Source organism: Camelina sativa, chromosome 11 (genome assembly GCF_030686135.1).
Source record: "Camelina sativa cultivar CO46 ecotype springtype chromosome 11, ASM3068613v1".
Classification (NCBI taxonomy): Eukaryota; Viridiplantae; Streptophyta; class Magnoliopsida; order Brassicales; family Brassicaceae; genus Camelina; species Camelina sativa.
In genome coordinates, this window is record NC_141890.1 from 40,959,921 (window position 1) to 40,982,008 (window position 22,088).

A 22,088-nucleotide genomic window follows, 5' to 3' on the forward strand; every position below is an offset into this window, starting at 1 on the left:
ACCAATTAAATTTGGCATGAAACATAGGGTTCCCACAATGTGAACATTCTACTTTCACCTCCAATTCATATCCAACATGCAATATAACTCTTTCATTGTCCAGTCGTAAAATGTTGATTAATTATATATCAAATCAAATGTTTGATGAATTTTAATAACTTCACCGGCCATCATTGGCTACTGTCCTATATATAATAATAGAAGAATGATTAATGTACACGTGGAAATAAAGTTAGATACATAGCAAACAAACAAAAAGAGTGTAATAAAAGAGATGGGACTAGACATTAGACATGAAAATCTTTGGACGAACGGCCGGACTGCTCATTTAGTCATGCCTTCAAATTGTTGCTTTTTAAAATTTACATTTCTTTTATGGCTTTATCAGTTGTGTAATTTTTCCCACATAAGGCGTGTGTTATCAATTCAACACGAACCCTTGGGGTAACTTTACAATCATTCTCGCATAAAACGTGTCATCAGATATTTTTTTTAGAGTTCGATACATTTTTACTTTACGCGACAAATCCAAGTGCACAGCTATATTGTTATAGTTATTGACATATTTATATTACTAACTAGACGATAATCCGTGCATGCTTTGTTGAATATGTAATTAATTATAAGCGAGCAAAATCGAATATTCCTTATCAAAAATATTCATCATCCAAATTAAACTATGATATTCTAGTAGATGAAGTCTTGATATATCTTTTAGACTCTCTTAAAGTCTCAATAAATCAATCGTACCATTCTCTAGCTACATTGTCCACACTCCATCCTTAATCTTCACTTATCACTTTTGTTCTTCTTTCACTAGGGATTTCGCTATAAAAAAAAAAAAAAAAAAATCTGAAACAAGCTACAGGTAGGAAATGTTTTCGTGTTGATGAGAATATGAGATAGACGAGAAAGAGCCCAGCAATATACAAAGATGAGAAATTGAGAATATAAGTTTTGCTAGTAAATATGATTTGTGGTTTGGATACTTGATCAGTTATGTTATTGTCTCAGGTTTCTATCCAATTCAGTAGCATATGTGGGCTATATATTACTTTGTCTATCATATCTATTAGTCTAATTAATTAATTTTATTTGTATCTATCTAAACCTGGATATATAAAATTAATTAATTAGACTAATAGATATGATAGACAAAGTAATATATAGCCCATCAAGAAGCGAAAATTATACAAAAATTTCTTTATTCCCACTAATAATTAAAAAAAGAGGTTATTAATGTATATGTTATTTGAGGTTCTCGCCTATTTTTAGTTAGGTGCATACAAATAATTGAATCATACAATCAACTTAGCATTAAATAAAATGAAGATTGTATTTACCACCGACTGAAAATGTTATTAGGGTATCAAAATTCTGAAAATGACAGCATATATATAATATATCACAGTCACAAATAATTTATTTAATTTCTCTTTTCTTTGACAATACAGTCTCTTTCAACAATTTTGAGTTATTAGACATACTTTAAGCTAAAAAATAAAAGGAAAAATGATTGCAAGGTACATCAAGTGTAGACCAACACATAGTCACACATACAAACAATATAAATGTTTTGTTAACTACATGAATTATTGTCATTAAAGACATCCATAAAAAAACATAGGTTATGTGTACAACACCATAAACATTCAACTTCGGTATTTGATTGGCCGGAATCCAGCGTTGACCAGTGTTTACCGACGTTGACTATTGTTAACCGGCGTTGACCAGTATTGACCGGCGTTGACCAGAAAAAATATTCAAAATTTTTTTTTTCTTTTTTTCTTAAAAATAATATTTTTTTTGCTTTTATGTATTTTCGATAAATAAATAAAAAATATAAATGATTTGTATAATTTGTAAAAACAAAATATAACAGCAAAAAAAATACTAGAAAATTATATACCAATAAAAATAAAAAATTTTATGACAAACAAAATTTGTGGTATCTAGTAACTAATTTTGTTAATACAGAAAATATACCAAAATAATATAATATAACTATACCACCAAAATTTTATGTGTAGTAGATATTTTCATAAAACTATAACAAACATATACATTTTCCTTTTAAAAATTATTTTTTATTTTGTTATTTCAAAGGTAGGGGTTTTAAATATATATATATTTTAACATATTTATAAGATTATGTCATTTGAAATATATCCAAGACATTGCCAACTATTTTGATTTTACAAAACCAACCTTTGATTTTACAAAATCAACTTTTTTAATTATGTCTTTCATGTAAATAAATAGAATTTTTATTTTTTTTCTTCCTTTCTTTTTCTTATTAAAAACAAATAATTAGTTGGCAATGTCTTGCATATATTTTAAATGACATAATCTTATAAATAAGTAAAAAGAAAAAATAGTTAAAACCCCCACCTGTGAAAATACAAAATAAAAAATGATTTTCAAAGGTAAATATATATATTTATTATAGTTTTATGAAAAAATCTACTACACATCAAATTTTTGGTGGTATAGTTTTATTATATTACTTTTGGTATATTTTCTGTATTAACAAAATTAGTTACTAGATATACCACATATTTTGTTTGTCATATAAGTTTTAATTTTTTTGGGTATATAGTTTTTTTGTATATTTATTGTCATATAAACTTTTCTTGTTATTTTTTTTTTGTAAATTATACAAATCATTTATCTTTTTATTTATTTATCAAAAATACATTAAAACAAAAAAAATATTATTTTTAGGAAAAAAGAAAAAAAAATTGAATATTTTTTCTGGTCAACGCTGGTCAACATTGGTCAACGCCGGTTAATATTGGTCAACGTCGGTAAACACTGATCAATGCCGGATTCTGGCCAACTACACACCGGAGTTGAATGTTTATGGTGTTGTACACATAACATATGTTTGTTTATGGATGTCCTTATGTGATGACAATAATTCACGTAGTTAACCAGACATTTATATTGTTTGTATCTGTAGCTAGCTGACAAATCATTTTTCCTAAATAAAACTCACATGTGTATGTAACTATTGTAACATATATGTATTGTGAAAAGACAAGAGGAATGGGAGTTATCAATGTGTGTGACAAGTGATAGCAGAAAAGCATGACCAAAAACTATTCAACAGTACATTAAAAAGAGTTCTCTCGAAGGGAAATCTAATATTTTTCTCCTGACATTATTTTCTAAACAAATGAATTGACAGAAAACGAAACAATATGTAACTTTCTATGTTTTAATTTATTGTTTTACCCGCATATTTTATATTTATGTACGTGAAAGCATAACATGAGTGTGCTGATTTTTAACAGTTTACATTTTCTAGACATTATACAAGTGCTGAAAAAAACAAGAACTAATACAAAGTGTATACTTAATGCATGAGTGAATAAACCCACAAAAATAAAAGTTATATGAGAGGTCTTCTTCGTTTTACACGTCTCTTTCTCGCCCATTTTAATTTAGCCTCTGCCTCATAATTCTCTTTATGAATGATTTATGTTGAAACTCTCGGGCCAAATAGGGGAAACATGAGCTTTTATCTCTCTAATATAGTACTTTTATTTAATTTTCTTTAAACTCTATAAAAGGAAGGAACAAACAAAGTACACGTCCACTTTTACCACCCTGGTATTACGTAGATTTTATTCCCTCGATCCGTGCATATGGAAGGAGGAGATTAAAACCAACCTATACATCCAATAACGATAGCAATAATTACGAACCCACAACGTAACAAGCTTTTTAAACAATTATGGGAAATGTATAAAACAATAATTAGGTAGTTGAAGAGACAAGACCAGAAAGAAACTCACGAAAAGCAGGCTTTTGTGTTTGTGTCGTGGACATGTAAATACTAATAAATCAAGGGAAAGAACAGAAGCTGTTGTCGTTGAACCCACTTCTGTCTACAAACTTCTCTTTTTCTTCTCCTCCCCCTTCCTAAATAAAGCAACACACCGTTATCTATTTAATGCTCAATAATTTGACAATTCTTATCTATCTTTGATTAATTCTTCTTAATCTATTATTATCTGAAATTGAAAATAATCACTTTTATAGAAGAAATAAAAACCTGAAGCTGTGCATGTGTGTGTAATATAGAATTATCCAATAGTGAGGGGAAGATAGGAGTAGTTGGTGGCATTGTATTGGTAAAAGACGTTCCTACGTCTGGGGATCCCATCTGTTAATCAAGAAGATATTTTAATTGAGATAAAAATCGATAACCGGTTTTTTGGGATACATGAAACTGGTTTACTGTTAACCGGACTAAGAGATAGTATGTAGATGAAGTACCTCGGATGTAAGTATGAGGCCATCAAGGTCGGAGTCATAGACCACCGGACTAGTAGAAGCTAGCTTCATCGACAGAAACTAATGATACAAAAGAAATTATTCATTATATATTTTATATTAATTAACCTAAAATGGTATAAGATTAATATATTTTAAAAATGCACCTCAACTTGATTCTGCAAGGTCTGAACATAATTTATAATCTCATCCAACATGAGGGCCTTCCCTGTTACCTAATCGTTTTCAAGTCACATTTGATTAAAAATATTTTCTAGACATATTATAAAATTCAATCATCAATTCCTAAATAAAAATAGCTTGTCTCTGGCTAACCTTATCACAGCCCGGAACAAGCTTTTGCAGAGTCCTCATCCGCTCACTTATCTTTTCTCTTCTCACCTTTATATGTACATTAAGCAAGTATTAATTAAAATGTCTTTTACTAAAACATGATTAATGAAGAAAAAAAGTTAGAAGAATGACTAAAATACCCTCTCAGCAAGGCTGTGGCTATCAGTAGCTTGGCCTCTTCTAGCTCGAACGTGAATGTAATCTTTAGGAGGCTCTTCTTTGCTTCCTCTCTTCTCTTTGACTTCACTTCTCTGTATTTTTCTTTTTCTTCCCTCTACTCCTTCCTAATCCACAAAACACACCCCAACAATTATTAAAGTTTTTGTCTATTACAACCCTGTCATAGTGTCATACATGATCAGTACATTACAAGTTAATTTAACTCACCTTAGAGTTAGAATTGTTTTTGATCTTCCTCCGACGGACTTTACCATTAGTGGTGGTGGTCGATGGCCCATTGTTCAGCTGGTCGCAAGAAGAGGAGCTGGTGGTTGCGGTTTTGGTTGTGTTGGCCTGTTTCTTAAAACTATCGCTTTCGGTTTTGCCAACATTATACTCATCAAGAAAAGGGTACACGGAAGTGTCTTCGATTGTAGAAACGTTTGGTAGTGAATGGAGAATATTTTGATCGATTATACCAGTGATATCAACGGAGGAGTTAGGTGTAGGGAAGAGAAGAGGATCAAGAAGGGAATGAGGGTAGTTTTGGAAATAAGAGAAAGTTGCCATTTTAAGAGTGGAAGCTTCTGATTTCTTTATCTTTGTCGATAGAGAGAGTGTTTTGTGTGTGTGAGATGAAGGACTTGAAATGGTTTATATAAGCAATTGTTTTTGTATTCACTATTCAAAGAGACAAGGAGAAACAGAAGAAAAAATATTTTGGGGACCATTTAATTTGTACGTACATATATTGAAAATACCCTTTATTTGACAAGAAGATTTTATATTTTTGGACAAATTATTTGTCAAGAGATTATCACCACATTTGGGCGGGTAATTTCTGTTATGATACTATATATAAAATACAAAGATTGTTTATTGAAGTAATTGCATTGAGTAACCATATGGAAGAGTAAAAAATATTAAAATTTAAGCAGATAATGATGATTTTTCAAAAATTAGATGACTAGATGATCATCTTTCATCATTAATTCTTAGACAAGTTCTTATTTTTTCAAATGCAAATTCATGGAATACTTGTCTATTTCTTTTTTCTTTTTTATTTAGGTAATGAATCCTTGTCTTCTTTTTTTTTTTTCCAACTTTATTACTCTCTTCATATTATTTTATTGTTTTTTAAAATCTAGCCTTTTCTAGTCTTTATGTTCAAATTAAGTGATATTAATTTTAAGTAAGTTTAAAAATTTGGAGGTACTTTGTATTCTTCAGAGTTTTATGTTCTTGGTTAAATCGAAAAGATAATAAAACTTATAATTTATATACTGAATGACACCTTAAAAGGTTAATTAAAAAAATAATAATGATAATAAGAAGATACAAGTAATAAAACCATGTTGTAAAATTTAGTCAAATTAAACAAATGATGATCAATCATTTAGTTAGATTTTTTTTTTTTTTAATTCTGATACTAAGAATTATAAGCTCATAACGTGAAAAGAATAAATGAATATAAGTACCAATTAAAAAGTTAATCAACAAAACCCATTAAATGTAAGAAAGAACGACCACGTGGTTGAACTTGATGAACATGTTTACTAAACCAATTTGATGCATTTGTGTTGACCAGCCAAAAGTAAGCATTCAAAACTTGTGTGGCCCTAAAAGAACTATATTTAGAAGTAACCTAACGCAAAGGCTTGTTGTACCTCATAAGAGGGTCGGGCCTGTAACACATATACATCAAAAAGTTACTGTACAACAACAAGAAAGCAATTATATCAATCATATAGTTTAGATCTTTATATTACCTTGTGAGATTCCAAAACGTACCGCCACAGCTAAAGTCCAAAATATTACAGAACCAAGATCTATATGCACAGTTTAACTAATCGGACATAAAGACTAGATTTTAGATACTGTACTATTAAGATTTAAAAATGTAATGCCGCGTGATGTTTCTCATCAAATAATATGTATGTGGATACCGTAATACAAGTTTTTGTCTATTTATGTAAGAGAAAATAAAATAAAATGTTTTGTCCGTTTCCCATTTTGGATCGACATAGGAAATTTCCTTTTCATAAAAGACAAAAGAAAAGATAAAAATAAAAAATTTGTAAATAAGGTGTGAAGTCCAATCCCATGATACCGTTGGGTATACAAAGAAGACAAATAATCATAAATACCCTTTTTGTTTCGATATAATCGGGGTACTCTTCAAGGAAAATAAAAATCGGACACTTTTACGATAAAGAAAAATACGTTATAATTATCCTCTCAAATTTATCGGCGACTATGTTCTTAATTATGTAGACTATATTTAGTACTATTATTTTTTACATTTTCTTCTAATTGTTGCAATGAGACATATAATTTATAATAATATAATGCGAATCTATAATTATCAATTGTAAGTTTGTAACAAAAATAAAGTTAAGTTATACATTCTTTCAAAGAGTATTGTATTCGTCAATAAATGTTGCAAAATATATACAAATCAAATTTGTAGTGTAGTTCATTTTTCTACCAAATGCATCTAAATATATATATGGTTGTATGGGGTTTATGGAGTTTATATTATGATGTACACTATGCATGGTTGTATTGTATTTGACATGTTTTTCACGTCAAAGGTCCGCAAGAGGCTTGTAAATTAATAAATATGATAGACATCATCATGATTCATGCATGTTAATACCATCCGGATGAGGAAATTAAACATTTATTGGCATCATACTTTTTTCACCAATATCTCCTTCTTTCTGCCTTTTTTTTCTTTTTTTTTGAAATGAATGTAAAATTTATTCAACCAAAAAAAGCCTTGTTCACATTATATGCATCCTTTAACTAAATATGCTGAAAAGTGAAAACAAGGCAAAGTAATTGAAATTCAGAGCAAGTATAGCTTTTGATCTTGAGCCAAACCACAAAACAACCCATTCTGATATATGCTTCTTCGAGCCATGCTTTTGAAGGGAGAGTAATTTGTTCCTCACCGTTAGATCAATGTCTTTAATGAGGTTTGTCGAAGAGCTTGTGGCCTGAAACACATACTTCACTATGAATTGAAGCGTATTAGATATATAGAGCTAGTTTGGCCAGTGAGAATGGTAAAGAATATACTAAAGTCCGAGGTGTAGTTATTTTGTAGAAGTCCCCCGACCAGCTTCTTTTTCGAATCAAGTACTTTGCACAAAACCTTTATTCTTTATCCAACGCATTTAATAAGCGGCTCGCTGATCTATTATTTGTACTACTCTTTTGAATATTCAAAATTACATTTTAATCATAAAAAAGGTACACGAGACCAGTTACTGAAGAACGATTTGAAAAATGAATTTGAAGTGTCATATCTTTCCTCCATTAATTAAACATTTGTTACTTGACCAATTTACTCGTTCAAATTTTTTTTTTTTACTTACACGTCTCGATGAAATGCTATTAAGAATAAAACTTTGTACAACAATTTGCATGTCTGTATTCACTTCAGTCGGATCACTATGATCGAACTGTTTATGCTAAATAAAAAAGAAACCAACCTAGAGATAGACTAACGTACATTTCAATATACGATATATATATATATATATATACATAGAGAGGTCTCCATCCGCATGATACGAGAGATAACATTTACTAAATCAAATATCATCGCCTACAATGCAATAAAATAACTAAAAGACATTTGTTAAAATTAAAACTGATAAGAGTTTTGTAATGGTACGACTCCTCTTTTGTTTTTTCCATTCATATCACGAATCTATGCAAAATCTAAGCAGATCTAATAGTACCTGTGCAACTGGCACTAGCTAGGTTCCACTATGTGACATCGCTTTCCTCTACACTAATACCAAATTCATTATGAAACGTGTTCTCTTAATAACATGTTATATCAATTTCAGTTTTCCTTAAGCTAGCTAGGTTCCAATATGATTAGCAATGTATTCTATTGGATTTTGACTTTAATTTTTTTAGTTATGGATAAGTGTTGTTGTAATAATCTAAACTATTGTCTGTTAACGTATTTGAGTACCCCTTTTCGACAGCAATAGTCCAATTTTATTATATATAATTTGGGTATTCAAAATTTGTTTTAGTTAACATGATCACTATACGTGTCAACAACTGTTAAATCTATCCATCAAATTTCTTAATTACACATATAAAAAACGAACAAATTTCCGTTCTAAAAAATAATTAAACATATTTAGATATGTATATATAAAATTCTTTTTATTTTTTTCTTAACCAAAAAGAAAAACTAACGAAAAAAAAAAGAATTGCATGTATAAAATGTTATTATAAATATTAATAATTGTTAAAGGATGTATAAAATGTGTATAATGTTGTATATTATTTGTATAGGGTTTATATAAGAAAATCAAAAATACAGATTAAAAGTGATAATTTTGAGAAAAAAATTCTTAAATTGAGTATCATGGATAGAGCCACCATTATCAAATATTAAAAAAAAAACAGAAATTAGTACTCCCTCTCCCTCTGTTTCACAAAAAATATTATTCTAGAGTTTTTTCTTTGTTTCACAAAGACTATCACTTTATATATAGAGATGTTATTTTCTACATCAAATTTTCTAATTTACCCCTAACCTAAAACTCTTTTTATTAAATTCCAATGATAAATAATTCATTAAATAAGGGTATATATGTATAATTCAAGTTTTTCTTAATTTGTGTGCAATGTGTCAAAATAACACTGTTTTATGAAACAGGGAATATTGTATTTATTAAATAGAGAATATATCTTAAACCTTTTTCTTAATGAAATACTTCTTTTTGTAACTAAGCTTGCAGTGAATTATTTCATATCGCTCTCAGAGAGACCCTTGAGGATTTGAATAGTTTCTTTGCATCTTGAGAAGGCGATCAGACTCATCGGTTGATACTTTCTCTACGGGAATACCAGTCCACGAAGATACAGTGTGTTGGATGTCTGACTCCGTGACCATAGGACCTTCCTCACCGGTTTCACTCTCTGCTTTGGTCATCTCCTTTCCCTTTGCTTTGATAGCAGATACCTCCGCTGTAAGTTCAATTTCTCTATCCCGAAGTGCCCCAACCTGAAACAAAAATATACATTTCGTAGACATCTTATTGTCCCTTAAATTGACAAAGAAACGTTATATAATGAGTGAAATACAAACGATATGTACCTTCTCAAAGTCTTGGCCACGGACAGCTTCATTCTTCTCCTTTCTTATCTGCCTAAGCTCTTTCTCAAGCTCCCAAGCTTCCTCCGGGACCTGCATAAACAATCATGTTAAACAATGATCAAACAATATAAATGGTAACTAAAAGACACCTAGCATGTGATTCCACCACACCTGTGCATGGCGAAGTTGAACCTGAGAACCAGCTTCATCGATCAAGTCAATTGCTTTGTCAGCAAGGAAACGATCACTGGAGTCAAAGGAGAGAATCAGATGTAAGTAATACTAATGACACCCTTGCATAAACTATAACGAGTGATGTGCGAGAACAGCCACCTTATATACTGGTATGACAACTGAGCAGCTGCTACTAAAGAATCGTCAGTGTAACGAAGCTTGTGGTGAATTTCATATCGCTCTCGCAGTCCCTTAAGGATTTGAATAGTTTCATCCACGGTAGGTTCAGGTACTTTCACTGGCTGGAATCTTCTTTCCAATGCAGGGTCTTTCTCAATGTGCTTTCTGTATTCATCTAACGTTGTCGCTCCAATGCACTGCAATGGTTAAACAATAGTTAAATTACTGATGATAATTACAAAAACTCAGAGCATTGTCATGTAAAACAGATCAAAAAGAATAATGTACCTGCATGTCACCTCTAGCGAGAGCTGGTTTCAAAATGTTAGCTGCATCAATTGCACCTTCCGCTGCTCCAGCCCCAATCAAAGTATGCACTTCATCGATAAACAAGATTATCTCGTCGCTCTGTCTAATTTCCTCCATAAGCTTTTTTAATCTCTCTTCAAACTCTCCACGATATTTTGTTCCAGCAACTAGAAGACCCATGTCAAGTGTTATAACCTGAAGTCAAACAAAAAGAAAACGCAAGAACCATCAGATCACTGTTGCATTACCTAGCATGATCGCCAGGGAATTAAGGGTGACTCTAAGCTCTGAAGTACATTTTTCATATTATTATGGTAAGGAAAACAAATCAGCTCTACACAAACCAAACAATATAGCATATTATTCACTGGATACAGTCTCTACATATATTCTTTCGTACACAATTTTTGCAGCAACATCATGTTGTTTTGACCCTTTTGGCATGGAAAGAATCACAACTAACCCAGAAAATTGGAGTGTGTGACTCATGAAATGTGCGCATAATGAACCAGTATGCAATAAACGGAAAATTAAAGTCCACTAGATAAGACTGGATCTCATACTGACTCATAGCCGTTGATTTATATAAATCGCAAACTTTCCAACAAGACTGAGAACAAACAAACATCATGCTTGCTTACCTTCTTCCCTTCAATGGTTTCAGGAACATCTCCACTGGCAATACGTTGCGCAAGTCCTTCAGCAATAGCTGTCTTACCAACACCAGGTTCTCCAATAAGACAAGGGTTGTTCTTGGTTCTCCTGCCAAGAATTTGCACCACACGTTCTATTTGCGGCTGCCTTCCAACAACTGGGTCCAATTTACCCTGAGGTCAAAACAAAAGATTATGATTTTAAGTCTCAACTGATCTTTGCCTCTTCAAGAGAATCTCATACGGTCAGGTTGACAAATAACTACCTCCTCAGCCAGTTTCGTCAAGTTTGTCCCGTACTCTTCAAGGGTTGGCATCTTATTGTTACTGCTTCCTCCCCCAACGTTAGCGGTTACCTCATTGTTCTCACCCACCATGCGTATCACCTAGCCATCCAATTCAATTATGTTAGATTTTTTTAATATAAATTTCAAAAACATATAAAGAACAAAACTTGAAAATATCAGTTTATTAAATAAGATGACTGCTTTACCTGAGTGCGAATATTACTAGGATCAGCACCTAAATTCTCAAGGACTCTAGCTGCAACACCTTCACCTTCACGTAGCAACCCAAGCAGAAGGTGCTCGGATCCAATGTAGTTGTGACCTGATATTCAACACAAGTAATTAACACAAGGGAAGCTGGACAAAAAACAAGTTGAGAAAGGTATCTAAAGTATAAATAAAATATTCTATGCCCCACTCTTCACTAAGCCGGGAAAATAATACTTAACTATACACAATCAACACAGTGGATAATAATACACTTCACAATCAATCCACATAGAGACTCCAGAGTAAAGCAAAAGACTTGTTGTAGAGGAAGGGTGTTAACAACTTACCAAGTTGGCGAGCTTCCTCTAGTGAGAGTTCAAGAACACGCTTGGCACGAGGAGTGAAAGGGATCTCAACAGCAACAAAGCCACTGCCCCTTCCAATAATCTTCTCAACCTCCACACGTGCATCTTTTAGGTTAATCCCCATAGATTTCAAAACTTTAGCAGCAATACCAGTACCTTCACCAATGAGACCAAGAAGAATTTGTTCGGTTCCCACAAAATTGTGGCCTAGTCTTCTAGCTTCCTCCTGAGCAAGCATAATAACTTTGATAGCCTTCTCAGTAAATCTTTCAAACATTGCTTTCACGGTACACCGGCTCGCTTTCCCCTTGGGCACATTCATTGCCTGCCGCACCTTCGAATGGAAACCTTGACGGGTACTTCCTAGAGTATCTAAGGCATTTCTCCCACGTAATCCCATAAACCCTTGCATTCTTGAGCCAGACACTTGTAGCTGACTACACATCATTTTGACCGATCTTCTCGATCTACCAGAACCACGAGAGGGGACATTCCTCTGGTAACAGGCCAAAGACGGTGGAGTAGATTGAGCCAGCACCCTTGTGGCCATAGCCATGACTTCCTACATCATCAAAGAAAAATTTCAACGATTAAAAAAAGGAGAGTTTAGTAAACAATCCAATCACTCTACCTGAAGAAACAGCTACACTCATAAAACTGTTACCAAATGAAGCTCAAGACTTCAAAAGAACAATTCAGACAAAATACACGTTAGCAGTTACCTCATTGTTCTCACCCACCATGTGTATCACCTATAACAATCCAATTCAATTAACTTAGATTTTTCATAATATAAATTTCAAAAAGATTAGTTTATCACATAAGATGACTACTTTACCTGAGTGCGAATATTACTAGGATCAGCACCTAACTTTTCAAGGACACGAACTGCAACACTTTCACCTTCACGTAGCAACCCAAGCAGAAGGTGCTCGGATGCAATATAGTTGTGACCTGATAATTCACACAGGTAATTAACACAAGGGAATATGTACCGTACATAACAAGCAATCCACATAGAGACTCTAGACTAAAGCAAAAGACTGGCTATATTGAGGAAGGGAGTAGTTGTAGTTACCAAGTTGGCGAGCTTCCTCTAGAGTGAGTTCAAGAACATGCTTGGCACGAGGAGTGAATGGGATCTCAACAGCAACAAAGCCACTGCCCCTTCCAATAATCTTCTCAACCTCCACACGTGCATCTTTTAGGTTAATCCCCATGGATTTCAAAACTTTAGCAGCAATTCCAGTACCTTCACCAATGAGACCTAAAAGAATTTGTTCAGTTCCCATAAAATTGTGGCCAAGTCTTCTGGCTTCCTCCTGAGCAAGCATAATAACTTTGATAGCCTTCTCAGTGAATCTTTCAAACATTGCTTTTGGGACACACAGGCCGGCTTTCCCCTTCGAATGGAAACCTAGATGGGGTTTTCCGAAAATGTCAAAGGCATTTCTCCCACGTAATCCCGAAAATTGTTGCATACTTGGAATGACAGAGATGAGGATCTGTTGTCTTTTCTCAAATACAAGTGGTGAGCGAAGATTTCTTCTAAAAAAACCCTAATACATTACACCCCGCTAACTCTTTCTCGTCGATTTAGATATATGGAATGCTTTCACTCCGGTTTGGTAAGTTGAAATTAGTATCATTTTCTATAGGCCCATTGACCAATTGTCGGTTACATTCACCGCCCCTCCTCTTTATCAGGGAGAAAGCAGAAACAGAAGGAAAAAAGCAGACTATTTTTTCAGGATTTGGTATGTTCAACATATAATTTTTCATTTCTCTTAGGTCTTCTTCATGGCCTTGTTACGGTTTGACCGATACCATAGGTAATTCTTTGTTTCCATCTTAATCCTAAACACTCTTTGGAGTTTGAAACCCAAAATATAAACGCTCCTCTTGGAACCAAAGAAAAGTCCTTAAAAAGCATTGAACAAGAAGCTACACAATGTCATCTATACATTACATTTTTTTTTTATATATTTAGAAAATGTATATTAAGAAAGCCCCCTCCCAAATTCTCTTGCCATAATTCATTTAGGGGCTAAAGCAAAAGAAGAGAAACGCACTTTTGCCATTTTTATTCAAGCAACGGGGAGAGAATCTTCCTGCTCCTCCAAGGATGTAGTGGGAGTTCCACTTCCACCATTCAGCACAGTTACGTTACCTTCAGCGTCAACGTCCACAATCACTGAGTCTCCTTCTTTGATCTCTCTCGCTAGCATTTTCTCTGCCATACTATCCTCTAACAGCCTCATGATGGCTCTTCTCAAAGGTCTCGCTCCATAGCTCGGGTTGTAACCTTCGTCTACTACTCTCTCTTTGAACCTCTCAGTCACCTGAAGCTCAATCTCTTTCTTCTTCAGTCTCTCGAACACTTCCTTCAACAGGATGTCAGCAATTTCTTTCACTTCCAGTTTTGTTAGCTGTCTGAACACGATCATCTCGTCTAGCCTGTTCAGGAACTCTGGTCTGAAGTACTGCTTCAGCTCCTCTGTTACAAGGCTCTTGATTCTGTTGTAACTGCTGTCTTTCTCATCGTAGTCCAAGTCGAACCCAATACGCCTTCCTCCTTTCTCGATCACGCTACTTCCAACGTTCGATGTCATGATGAGAAGTGTGTTTTTGAAGTCAACTGTTCTTCCTTTGCTGTCTGTTAGTCTACCATCTTCAAGGATTTGAAGCATCATGTTGAAAACATCTGGATGAGCTTTCTCGATCTCGTCGAACAGAACAACTGTGTAAGGGCGACGTCTAACCGCTTCTGTTAGCTGACCTCCTTCAGTGTATCCGACGTATCCAGGAGGTGAACCGATGAGTTTGGAGACAGTGTGCCTCTCCATGAACTCACTCATATCTAGACGAATCATGGCTTCTTCAGAACCAAAGTAGTAAGCTGCCAAAGCTTTGGCAAGCTCGGATTTCCCAACACCGGTTGGACCTGAGAATATGAAACTAGCGATCGGACGGTTAGGGTTCTTGAGTCCAACACGTGCACGGCGAATGGCTCGGCTTATGGCTTTGACAGCTTCATCTTGGCCTATGATACGTTTGTGGAGGGTTTCTTCCATCTTCAGAAGGCGATCAGACTCATCAGTTGATACTTTCTCTACGGGAATACCAGTCCATGAAGATACAATGTGTTGGATGTCTGACTCCGTGACCATAGGACCTTCCTCACCGGTCTCACTCTCTGCTTTGCTCATCTCCTTTCCTTTTGCTTGGATAGCAGATACCTCAGCTCTAAGTTCAATTTCTCTATCCCGAAGTGTCCCAGCCTGAAACGAAAATGTTTTACATCTCATAAGACATCTTATTGTCCCCTAAATTGACAAAGAAACGTAACAAACGTTATATAAATGAATTAATAGAAACGATATGTACCTTCTCAAAATCTTGGCCACGGACAGCTTCATTCTTCTCTTTTGTTATCTGCCTAAGCTCCTTCTCGAGCTCCCTAGCTTCCTCCGGGACCTGCATAAACAATCATGTTAAACAATGATCTAACATTGAGAATGGTAACTAACCGACTCCTGGCATGTGATTCCACCACACCTGTGCATGACGAAGTCGAACCCGAGAACCAGCTTCATCGATCAAGTCAATTGCTTTGTCAGGAAGGAAACGATCACTGGAATCAAAGGAGAGTCAGATGTACGTAATACTAATGACACCCTTGCAAAAACTTTAACAAGTAATCTGCGAGAACACCCACCTTATATACTGGTATGACAATTGAGCAGCTGCTACTAAAGAATCGTCAGTGTAACGAAGCTTGTGGTGAATTTCATATCGCTCTCGCAGTCCCTTAAGGATTTGAATAGTTTCATCCACGGTAGGTTCAGGTACTTTCACTGGCTGGAATCTTCTTTCCAACGCAGGGTCTTTCTCAATGTGCTTTCGGTATTCATCTAATGTTGTCGCTCCAATGCACTGTCATGATTATAGAATAGTTAAATTAACAATGATAAATTACAAAAACTGTAGAGCACTGTCATGTAAAAGTAAAACGGACCACAAGGAATAATTACCTGCAATTCACCTCTAGCGAGAGCTGGTTTCAAAATGTTAGCTGCATCAATTGCACCTTCCGCTGCTCCAGCCCCAATCAAAGTATGCACTTCATCGATAAACAAGATTATCTCGTCGCTCTGTCTAATTTCCTCCATAAGCTTTTTTAATCTCTCTTCAAACTCTCCACGATATTTTGTTCCAGCAACTAGAAGACCCATGTCAAGTGTTATAACCTGAAGTCAAACAAAAAGAAAACGCAAGAACCATCAGATCACTGTTGCATTACCTAGCATGATCGCCAGGGAATTAAGGGTGACTCTAAGCTCTGAAGTACATTTTTCATATTATTATGGTAAGGAAAACAAATCAGCTCTACACAAACCAAACAATATAGCATATTATTCACTGGATACAGTCTCTACATATATTCTTTCGTACACAATTTTTGCAGCAACATCATGTTGTTTTGACCCTTTTGGCATGGAAAGAATCACAACTAACCCAGAAAATTGGAGTGTGTGACTCATGAAATGTGCGCATAATGAACCAGTATGCAATAAACGGAAAATTAAAGTCCACTAGATAAGACTGGATCTCATACTGACTCATAGCCGTTGATTTATATAAATCGCAAACTTTCCAACAAGACTGAGAACAAACAAACATCATGCTTGCTTACCTTCTTCCCTTCAATGGTTTCAGGAACATCTCCACTGGCAATACGTTGCGCAAGTCCTTCAGCAATAGCTGTCTTACCAACACCAGGTTCTCCAATAAGACAAGGGTTGTTCTTGGTTCTCCTGCCAAGAATTTGCACCACACGTTCTATTTGCGGCTGCCTTCCAACAACTGGGTCCAATTTACCCTGAGGTCAAAACAAAAGATTATGATTTTAAGTCTCAACTGATCTTTGCCTCTTCAAGAGAATCTCATACGGTCAGGTTGACAAATAACTACCTCCTCAGCCAGTTTCGTCAAGTTTGTCCCGTACTCTTCAAGGGTTGGCATCTTATTGTTACTGCTTCCTCCCCCAACGTTAGCGGTTACCTCATTGTTCTCACCCACCATGCGTATCACCTAGCCATCCAATTCAATTATGTTAGATTTTTTTAATATAAATTTCAAAAACATATAAAGAACAAAACTTGAAAATATCAGTTTATTAAATAAGATGACTGCTTTACCTGAGTGCGAATATTACTAGGATCAGCACCTAAATTCTCAAGGACTCTAGCTGCAACACCTTCACCTTCACGTAGCAACCCAAGCAGAAGGTGCTCGGATCCAATGTAGTTGTGACCTGATATTCAACACAAGTAATTAACACAAGGGAAGCTGGACAAAAAACAAGTTGAGAAAGGTATCTAAAGTATAAATAAAATATTCTATGCCCCACTCTTCACTAAGCCGGGAAAATAATACTTAACTATACACAATCAACACAGTGGATAATAATACACTTCACAATCAATCCACATAGAGACTCCAGAGTAAAGCAAAAGACTTGTTGTAGAGGAAGGGTGTTAACAACTTACCAAGTTGGCGAGCTTCCTCTAGTGAGAGTTCAAGAACACGCTTGGCACGAGGAGTGAAAGGGATCTCAACAGCAACAAAGCCACTGCCCCTTCCAATAATCTTCTCAACCTCCACACGTGCATCTTTTAGGTTAATCCCCATAGATTTCAAAACTTTAGCAGCAATACCAGTACCTTCACCAATGAGACCAAGAAGAATTTGTTCGGTTCCCACAAAATTGTGGCCTAGTCTTCTAGCTTCCTCCTGAGCAAGCATAATAACTTTGATAGCCTTCTCAGTAAATCTTTCAAACATTGCTTTCACGGTACACCGGCTCGCTTTCCCCTTGGGCACATTCATTGCCTGCCGCACCTTCGAATGGAAACCTTGACGGGTACTTCCTAGAGTATCTAAGGCATTTCTCCCACGTAATCCCATAAACCCTTGCATTCTTGAGCCAGACACTTGTAGCTGACTACACATCATTTTGACCGATCTTCTCGATCTACCAGAACCACGAGAGGGGACATTCCTCTGGTAACAGGCCAAAGACGGTGGAGTAGATTGAGCCAGCACCCTTGTGGCCATAGCCATGACTTCCTACATCATCAAAGAAAAATTTCAACGATTAAAAAAAGGAGAGTTTAGTAAACAATCCAATCACTCTACCTGAAGAAACAGCTACACTCATAAAACTGTTACCAAATGAAGCTCAAGACTTCAAAAGAACAATTCAGACAAAATACAAAAGATTTACAAACAATAAAATCGAAACAAGACTTCAAATATAAGAACCACCACTTATGAAGCTGAACAAGATAAAGCTTGGAATCGATTAACAAAAAGCTGATAAAATAAAAGATAAGTGAGCTCCCAAACACAAGTATAAGCTCAGAAAGTTAAAAATTCAACTTAGCTCCGATCAAAAGAAAGCTGACTAAGAAGACGGAGACAAAGCGAAACACTACACAGAAATGAACAAATGAGAATTGACTTTTCTTTTACAAAGAAAAAACAAAACCTCCACGAAATTCACGATCTGAAACCTCATAAATCGCACAAATTCGAACTAAAACACACAAACAAGTAAAAAACACAAAACCCTAGCTTTTCCAACAAATACAGCTTCAAGAACAAACATCACAGAACCAACACAAGAAACCACTCCGAAAGAATTCGAATACAGAGATTAAGTGAGAAGAAAAGAAAAACTCACCGAGCTCGATTGAAGCGTAACACAGGATCAAAATGAGAAAGGTCCAAGAAGAACGAAGAAGAAGAAGAAGAACGAAGAAGAGAGAGAAATGAAAAAAAAAACAGATGGATATGGTGTGTTGTGTGCTTTGATTTTTTTTTCTTTCTTTTCACCCTCCCTTATCTCTCTCTCTCTCTCTCTCTCTCTCTCTCTCTCTCTCTCCGGTCCGATTCTTTTTTTTTTTTCTATACGGTGCGAGTCTATATAACACTTGTTCGGTGCACCAGCGTACACGCTATTAATACTTCTACTACGCTCAGCTAAAACAAAATATCATACGTGGTTAACCGACTTACTTAACCATTCGGTTTACGTAATCAACTAACCGACCAGTAATTGAATAGTTTAACTCGGTATTTGACCAGTTTTTAATGAATTTTCATGACATTAGTGGATGGAAGTTGTTAATTCATGAACAAATGCGTATGTTTCAAATTTATTCGGTTGAATTAAAACATGTGTTCCTTATCGGTTTACAGAACTAAACCAATTTTTATATAGCGAAAAGAAACTTGACCGCACCCCACCACCGTTGTTCGATATAGAGGGTCTAAGAATCTGACACGTGACGTTCTATGACTGGCTGAAGTACGAAATGACGGTTGTACCATGCGAATATTGGTCTTTGGCTATGTATGTGGACAGAGGACTCAATTGTCAATATGTTGGTGTTAAGAGGTTCCGTGTACGAGACCAATTTTTATTTATTTATTTTTGTTTTTCTTCAATTTTGATTACTTATCGCTGAGGAATCTTTCTGATAATAAATCTTAGACGTTGCCACTTAGGCACACTTGTGTTACTCCGACCTCTCATTTCGTCGAAGACGAGAGCGTGACATGGTACTTGTTCAACCTCTTATTTTTTTCTCTGTGTGGGAAATATCTTCTGTTTATAGACCAAAATAAAAACACTTAGGCGTTATATAAAGTAAGACATTTCCAACTTAGGTAATGGACTTTGAAGATTATTATAAAGGGAATGTGTCTCTTTATCCTAGAGAGCATTTCCGTGAATGATTCATTGTAGTTCTAACAAAACAAAACAAAAACATCCTAAATTTCTGTCTTCTAATCCTCTATAGATTACTTGCATCATGTATCGGTCGCTGGTCGATTATCTGAGAAACCGACTTTGTAAATTCCTTTTTGATGAATGAAATCAGTAAAGAAAAATAGGATGATTTACTTAGATGTTATCCAAATTAGGTAATATTACCAGAATCTACAAACAAAGATTTTATTACTAGAATATTTCGGGTATTTTCAAAATACCCAGAGTGCCCTAGCGTGCTCTTGTTTTATGTTACCGGAAAAAACGTAATTACAAAAATGTCATTGCCACGTCAGACGCCACGTCAAAAATGCTGACATGTAACAATAACTCAGCCATAACGCATTACAAAGGTATGTTGCGGCTGAGTTATAAGTATATTCCGGCTGAGTTATGGAAAAAAAACATTTGAGTAAGAGCGGACGGCTGAGATAGAGCATAACTCAGCCAAGCGTTACGGCTGACTTATCAAAATCTGGCTGAGTTAGAGCATAACTCAGCCAAGCGTTACGGCTGACTTATCAAAATCTGGTTGAGTTACGCTCTAACTCAGCCGTTCTTACGACTGAGTTTTCACCCGATGGTTGAGTTGTTAAAATTTTGGTTGAGTTATCACTACGACACGACTGAGTTATCACTACGACATGGCTGAGTTACCATTTTCCGACTAGCTGAGTTATCGTACAACTCAGCCATGATAGGCTGAATTATCGTACAACTCAGCCATGATAGGCTGAATTATCGTACAACTTAGCCGTGATAGGCTGACTTATCGTACAACTCAGCCGTGATAGGCTGACTTATCGTACAACTCAGCCATTCGACGGCTGACTTAGTAGCAAAAGATTAATTACTAGAATGTTATTCAGTTTTGGCTGACTTATTAAACGATACGGCTGAGTTACATATTTTCAGTTGATAAAGCGGCTGAATTTGGCAGCAATTTTTTTGCTTTTTAATTACTGTAATGTTTTTCATGTTGTGACTGAGTTATAATTTGTTTGATGGCTGAGTTTTATATAGACTGAGTTATTAATTGTTTGATGGCTGACTTGCCACGTCGGACGCAACATCCATGTCAGCATTCCATGTCATCTTTTTTTTTCCTTCGGAAATACGAAACGTCGTTCGACTCTTGTTCTTCAACTCGTAAATAAGTGAACTATTTACCTTCTTCTTCACCTTGTTCTTATACTTTTTCTTCACTTTTCTTCTTCACATTGTTCTTCTACTTCTTCTTCACCTTGTTCTTCATTATCTTTCATGGATCCAGTTCCGGTACTAGTTGTGTCCGGTAATTGGGTAAAGAAACAGAGATATGTATTTAACACCAACGATAGAGGGTGTATAGTTGTGCAGATCGATGGTGGCACAACACACGACAAGCTTGTGCCGTCTTCTCGTCTTCTTTATGAACTCTGCACTTTTTTTTTTATTTCTTTTTGTAATGTTTAATATTAATATAATTTAGCCGGTATTACGATATCTCAGCCATTACGCGTTTTCCCGTCAAGTCATATATATCAGCCATTTACTTTCAGATTGTTTCTTGCGACAACTCAGCCATAACTTACACTAACTCAGCCGTGACATGACCTTTCGTTTTCTCGCAAATTTTATAACTCAGCCGTAAATTCGTATAAATCAGTCGTTTGCTTCCAGATTGTTTCTTGTGATAACTCAGCTATAACGTTATTATAACTCAGCCGTTAAATAAGAGGAGATACTAAAAGGAAAATGTGGAAGCATAAAAAGGTGGATAACAGGGACCTTTAATACATGAAAAAGATACTCGCCTAAGGAATGGAAAATAATTATTTTAAATTAAACAGACTGGAAATTACTGCTGAAAATCACTGCTGGAAACCCTAAAGGATCTCAGATACTTTAAGGGACAACCACCAAAGGTAACATTTTTTGCACATGATTCTATAACGGTCTCCATAGCCGGGAGAATGGCGATCGTTATCCAAATAACACATCACAGCACAAGCGGGTGAAGGGAGTAACGGGCTGTCAGGATAGCGATGGGCGGCTGTGTATGAGTATTTCCGGGCCGTATTATAACGAGATAGCGCAAACAGAAAATAATCACCGGTTGCCCTGACACCCGCAGACAGCAGAGGATAATGATGTACATCA

At 35.2% G+C, this 22,088-nt stretch overlaps 3 protein-coding genes and 1 pseudogene across 5 annotated transcripts; all 4 read right to left on the reverse strand.

Moving 5' to 3' along the window:
• Positions 1–3,224: 3,224 nt before the first annotated feature.
• Positions 3,225–6,479, reverse strand: LOC104725593 (transcription factor bHLH137-like). The gene is made up of 8 exons (XM_010444270.3): positions 5,023–6,479; positions 4,776–4,919; positions 4,618–4,683; positions 4,449–4,517; positions 4,285–4,362; positions 4,061–4,171; positions 3,801–3,927; positions 3,225–3,675 (listed from the first exon to the last, which is right to left on the reverse strand). Exons 1-7 carry the CDS (start codon positions 5,362–5,364, stop codon positions 3,850–3,852), a joined length of 888 nt encoding a protein of 295 aa, XP_010442572.1. The 5' UTR covers positions 5,365–6,479; the 3' UTR covers positions 3,225–3,675; positions 3,801–3,849.
• A 2,941-nt stretch (positions 6,480–9,420) lies between these two features.
• On the reverse strand, positions 9,421–12,821 carry LOC147935234 (chaperone protein ClpC1, chloroplastic-like). 2 transcript variants are annotated; one of them, XM_087473312.1, is made up of 9 exons: positions 12,089–12,821; positions 11,738–11,853; positions 11,511–11,630; positions 11,233–11,418; positions 10,578–10,786; positions 10,262–10,486; positions 10,100–10,175; positions 9,929–10,018; positions 9,421–9,835 (listed from the first exon to the last, which is right to left on the reverse strand). In XM_087473312.1, the coding sequence occupies exons 1-9, from the start codon at positions 12,660–12,662 to the stop codon at positions 9,590–9,592; spliced, it is 1,842 nt and encodes a 613-aa protein (XP_087329438.1). In that variant the 5' UTR covers positions 12,663–12,821; the 3' UTR covers positions 9,421–9,589. The 2 variants fall into 2 exon arrangements, with proteins under 2 accessions (XP_087329438.1, XP_087329437.1); XM_087473311.1 differs by having other exon boundaries at positions 10,262–10,479; positions 10,571–10,786.
• Positions 12,802–13,728, reverse strand: LOC104728778 (chaperone protein ClpC1, chloroplastic pseudogene; annotated as a pseudogene). The gene is made up of 3 exons (XR_015571395.1): positions 13,185–13,728; positions 12,945–13,060; positions 12,802–12,858 (listed from the first exon to the last, which is right to left on the reverse strand). The product of XR_015571395.1 is annotated as a chaperone protein ClpC1, chloroplastic pseudogene (transcript).
• Positions 13,729–14,008: 280 nt separating this feature from the next.
• Positions 14,009–19,360, reverse strand: LOC104725594 (chaperone protein ClpC1, chloroplastic). Its single transcript, XM_087473309.1, has 10 exons — positions 18,855–19,360; positions 17,659–18,238; positions 17,308–17,423; positions 17,081–17,200; positions 16,803–16,988; positions 16,141–16,356; positions 15,825–16,042; positions 15,665–15,740; positions 15,494–15,583; positions 14,009–15,387 (listed from the first exon to the last, which is right to left on the reverse strand). Exons 2-10 carry the CDS (start codon positions 18,230–18,232, stop codon positions 14,194–14,196), a joined length of 2,790 nt encoding a protein of 929 aa, XP_087329435.1. The 5' UTR covers positions 18,233–18,238; positions 18,855–19,360; the 3' UTR covers positions 14,009–14,193.
• Between the last annotated feature and the right edge of the window lie 2,728 nt (positions 19,361–22,088).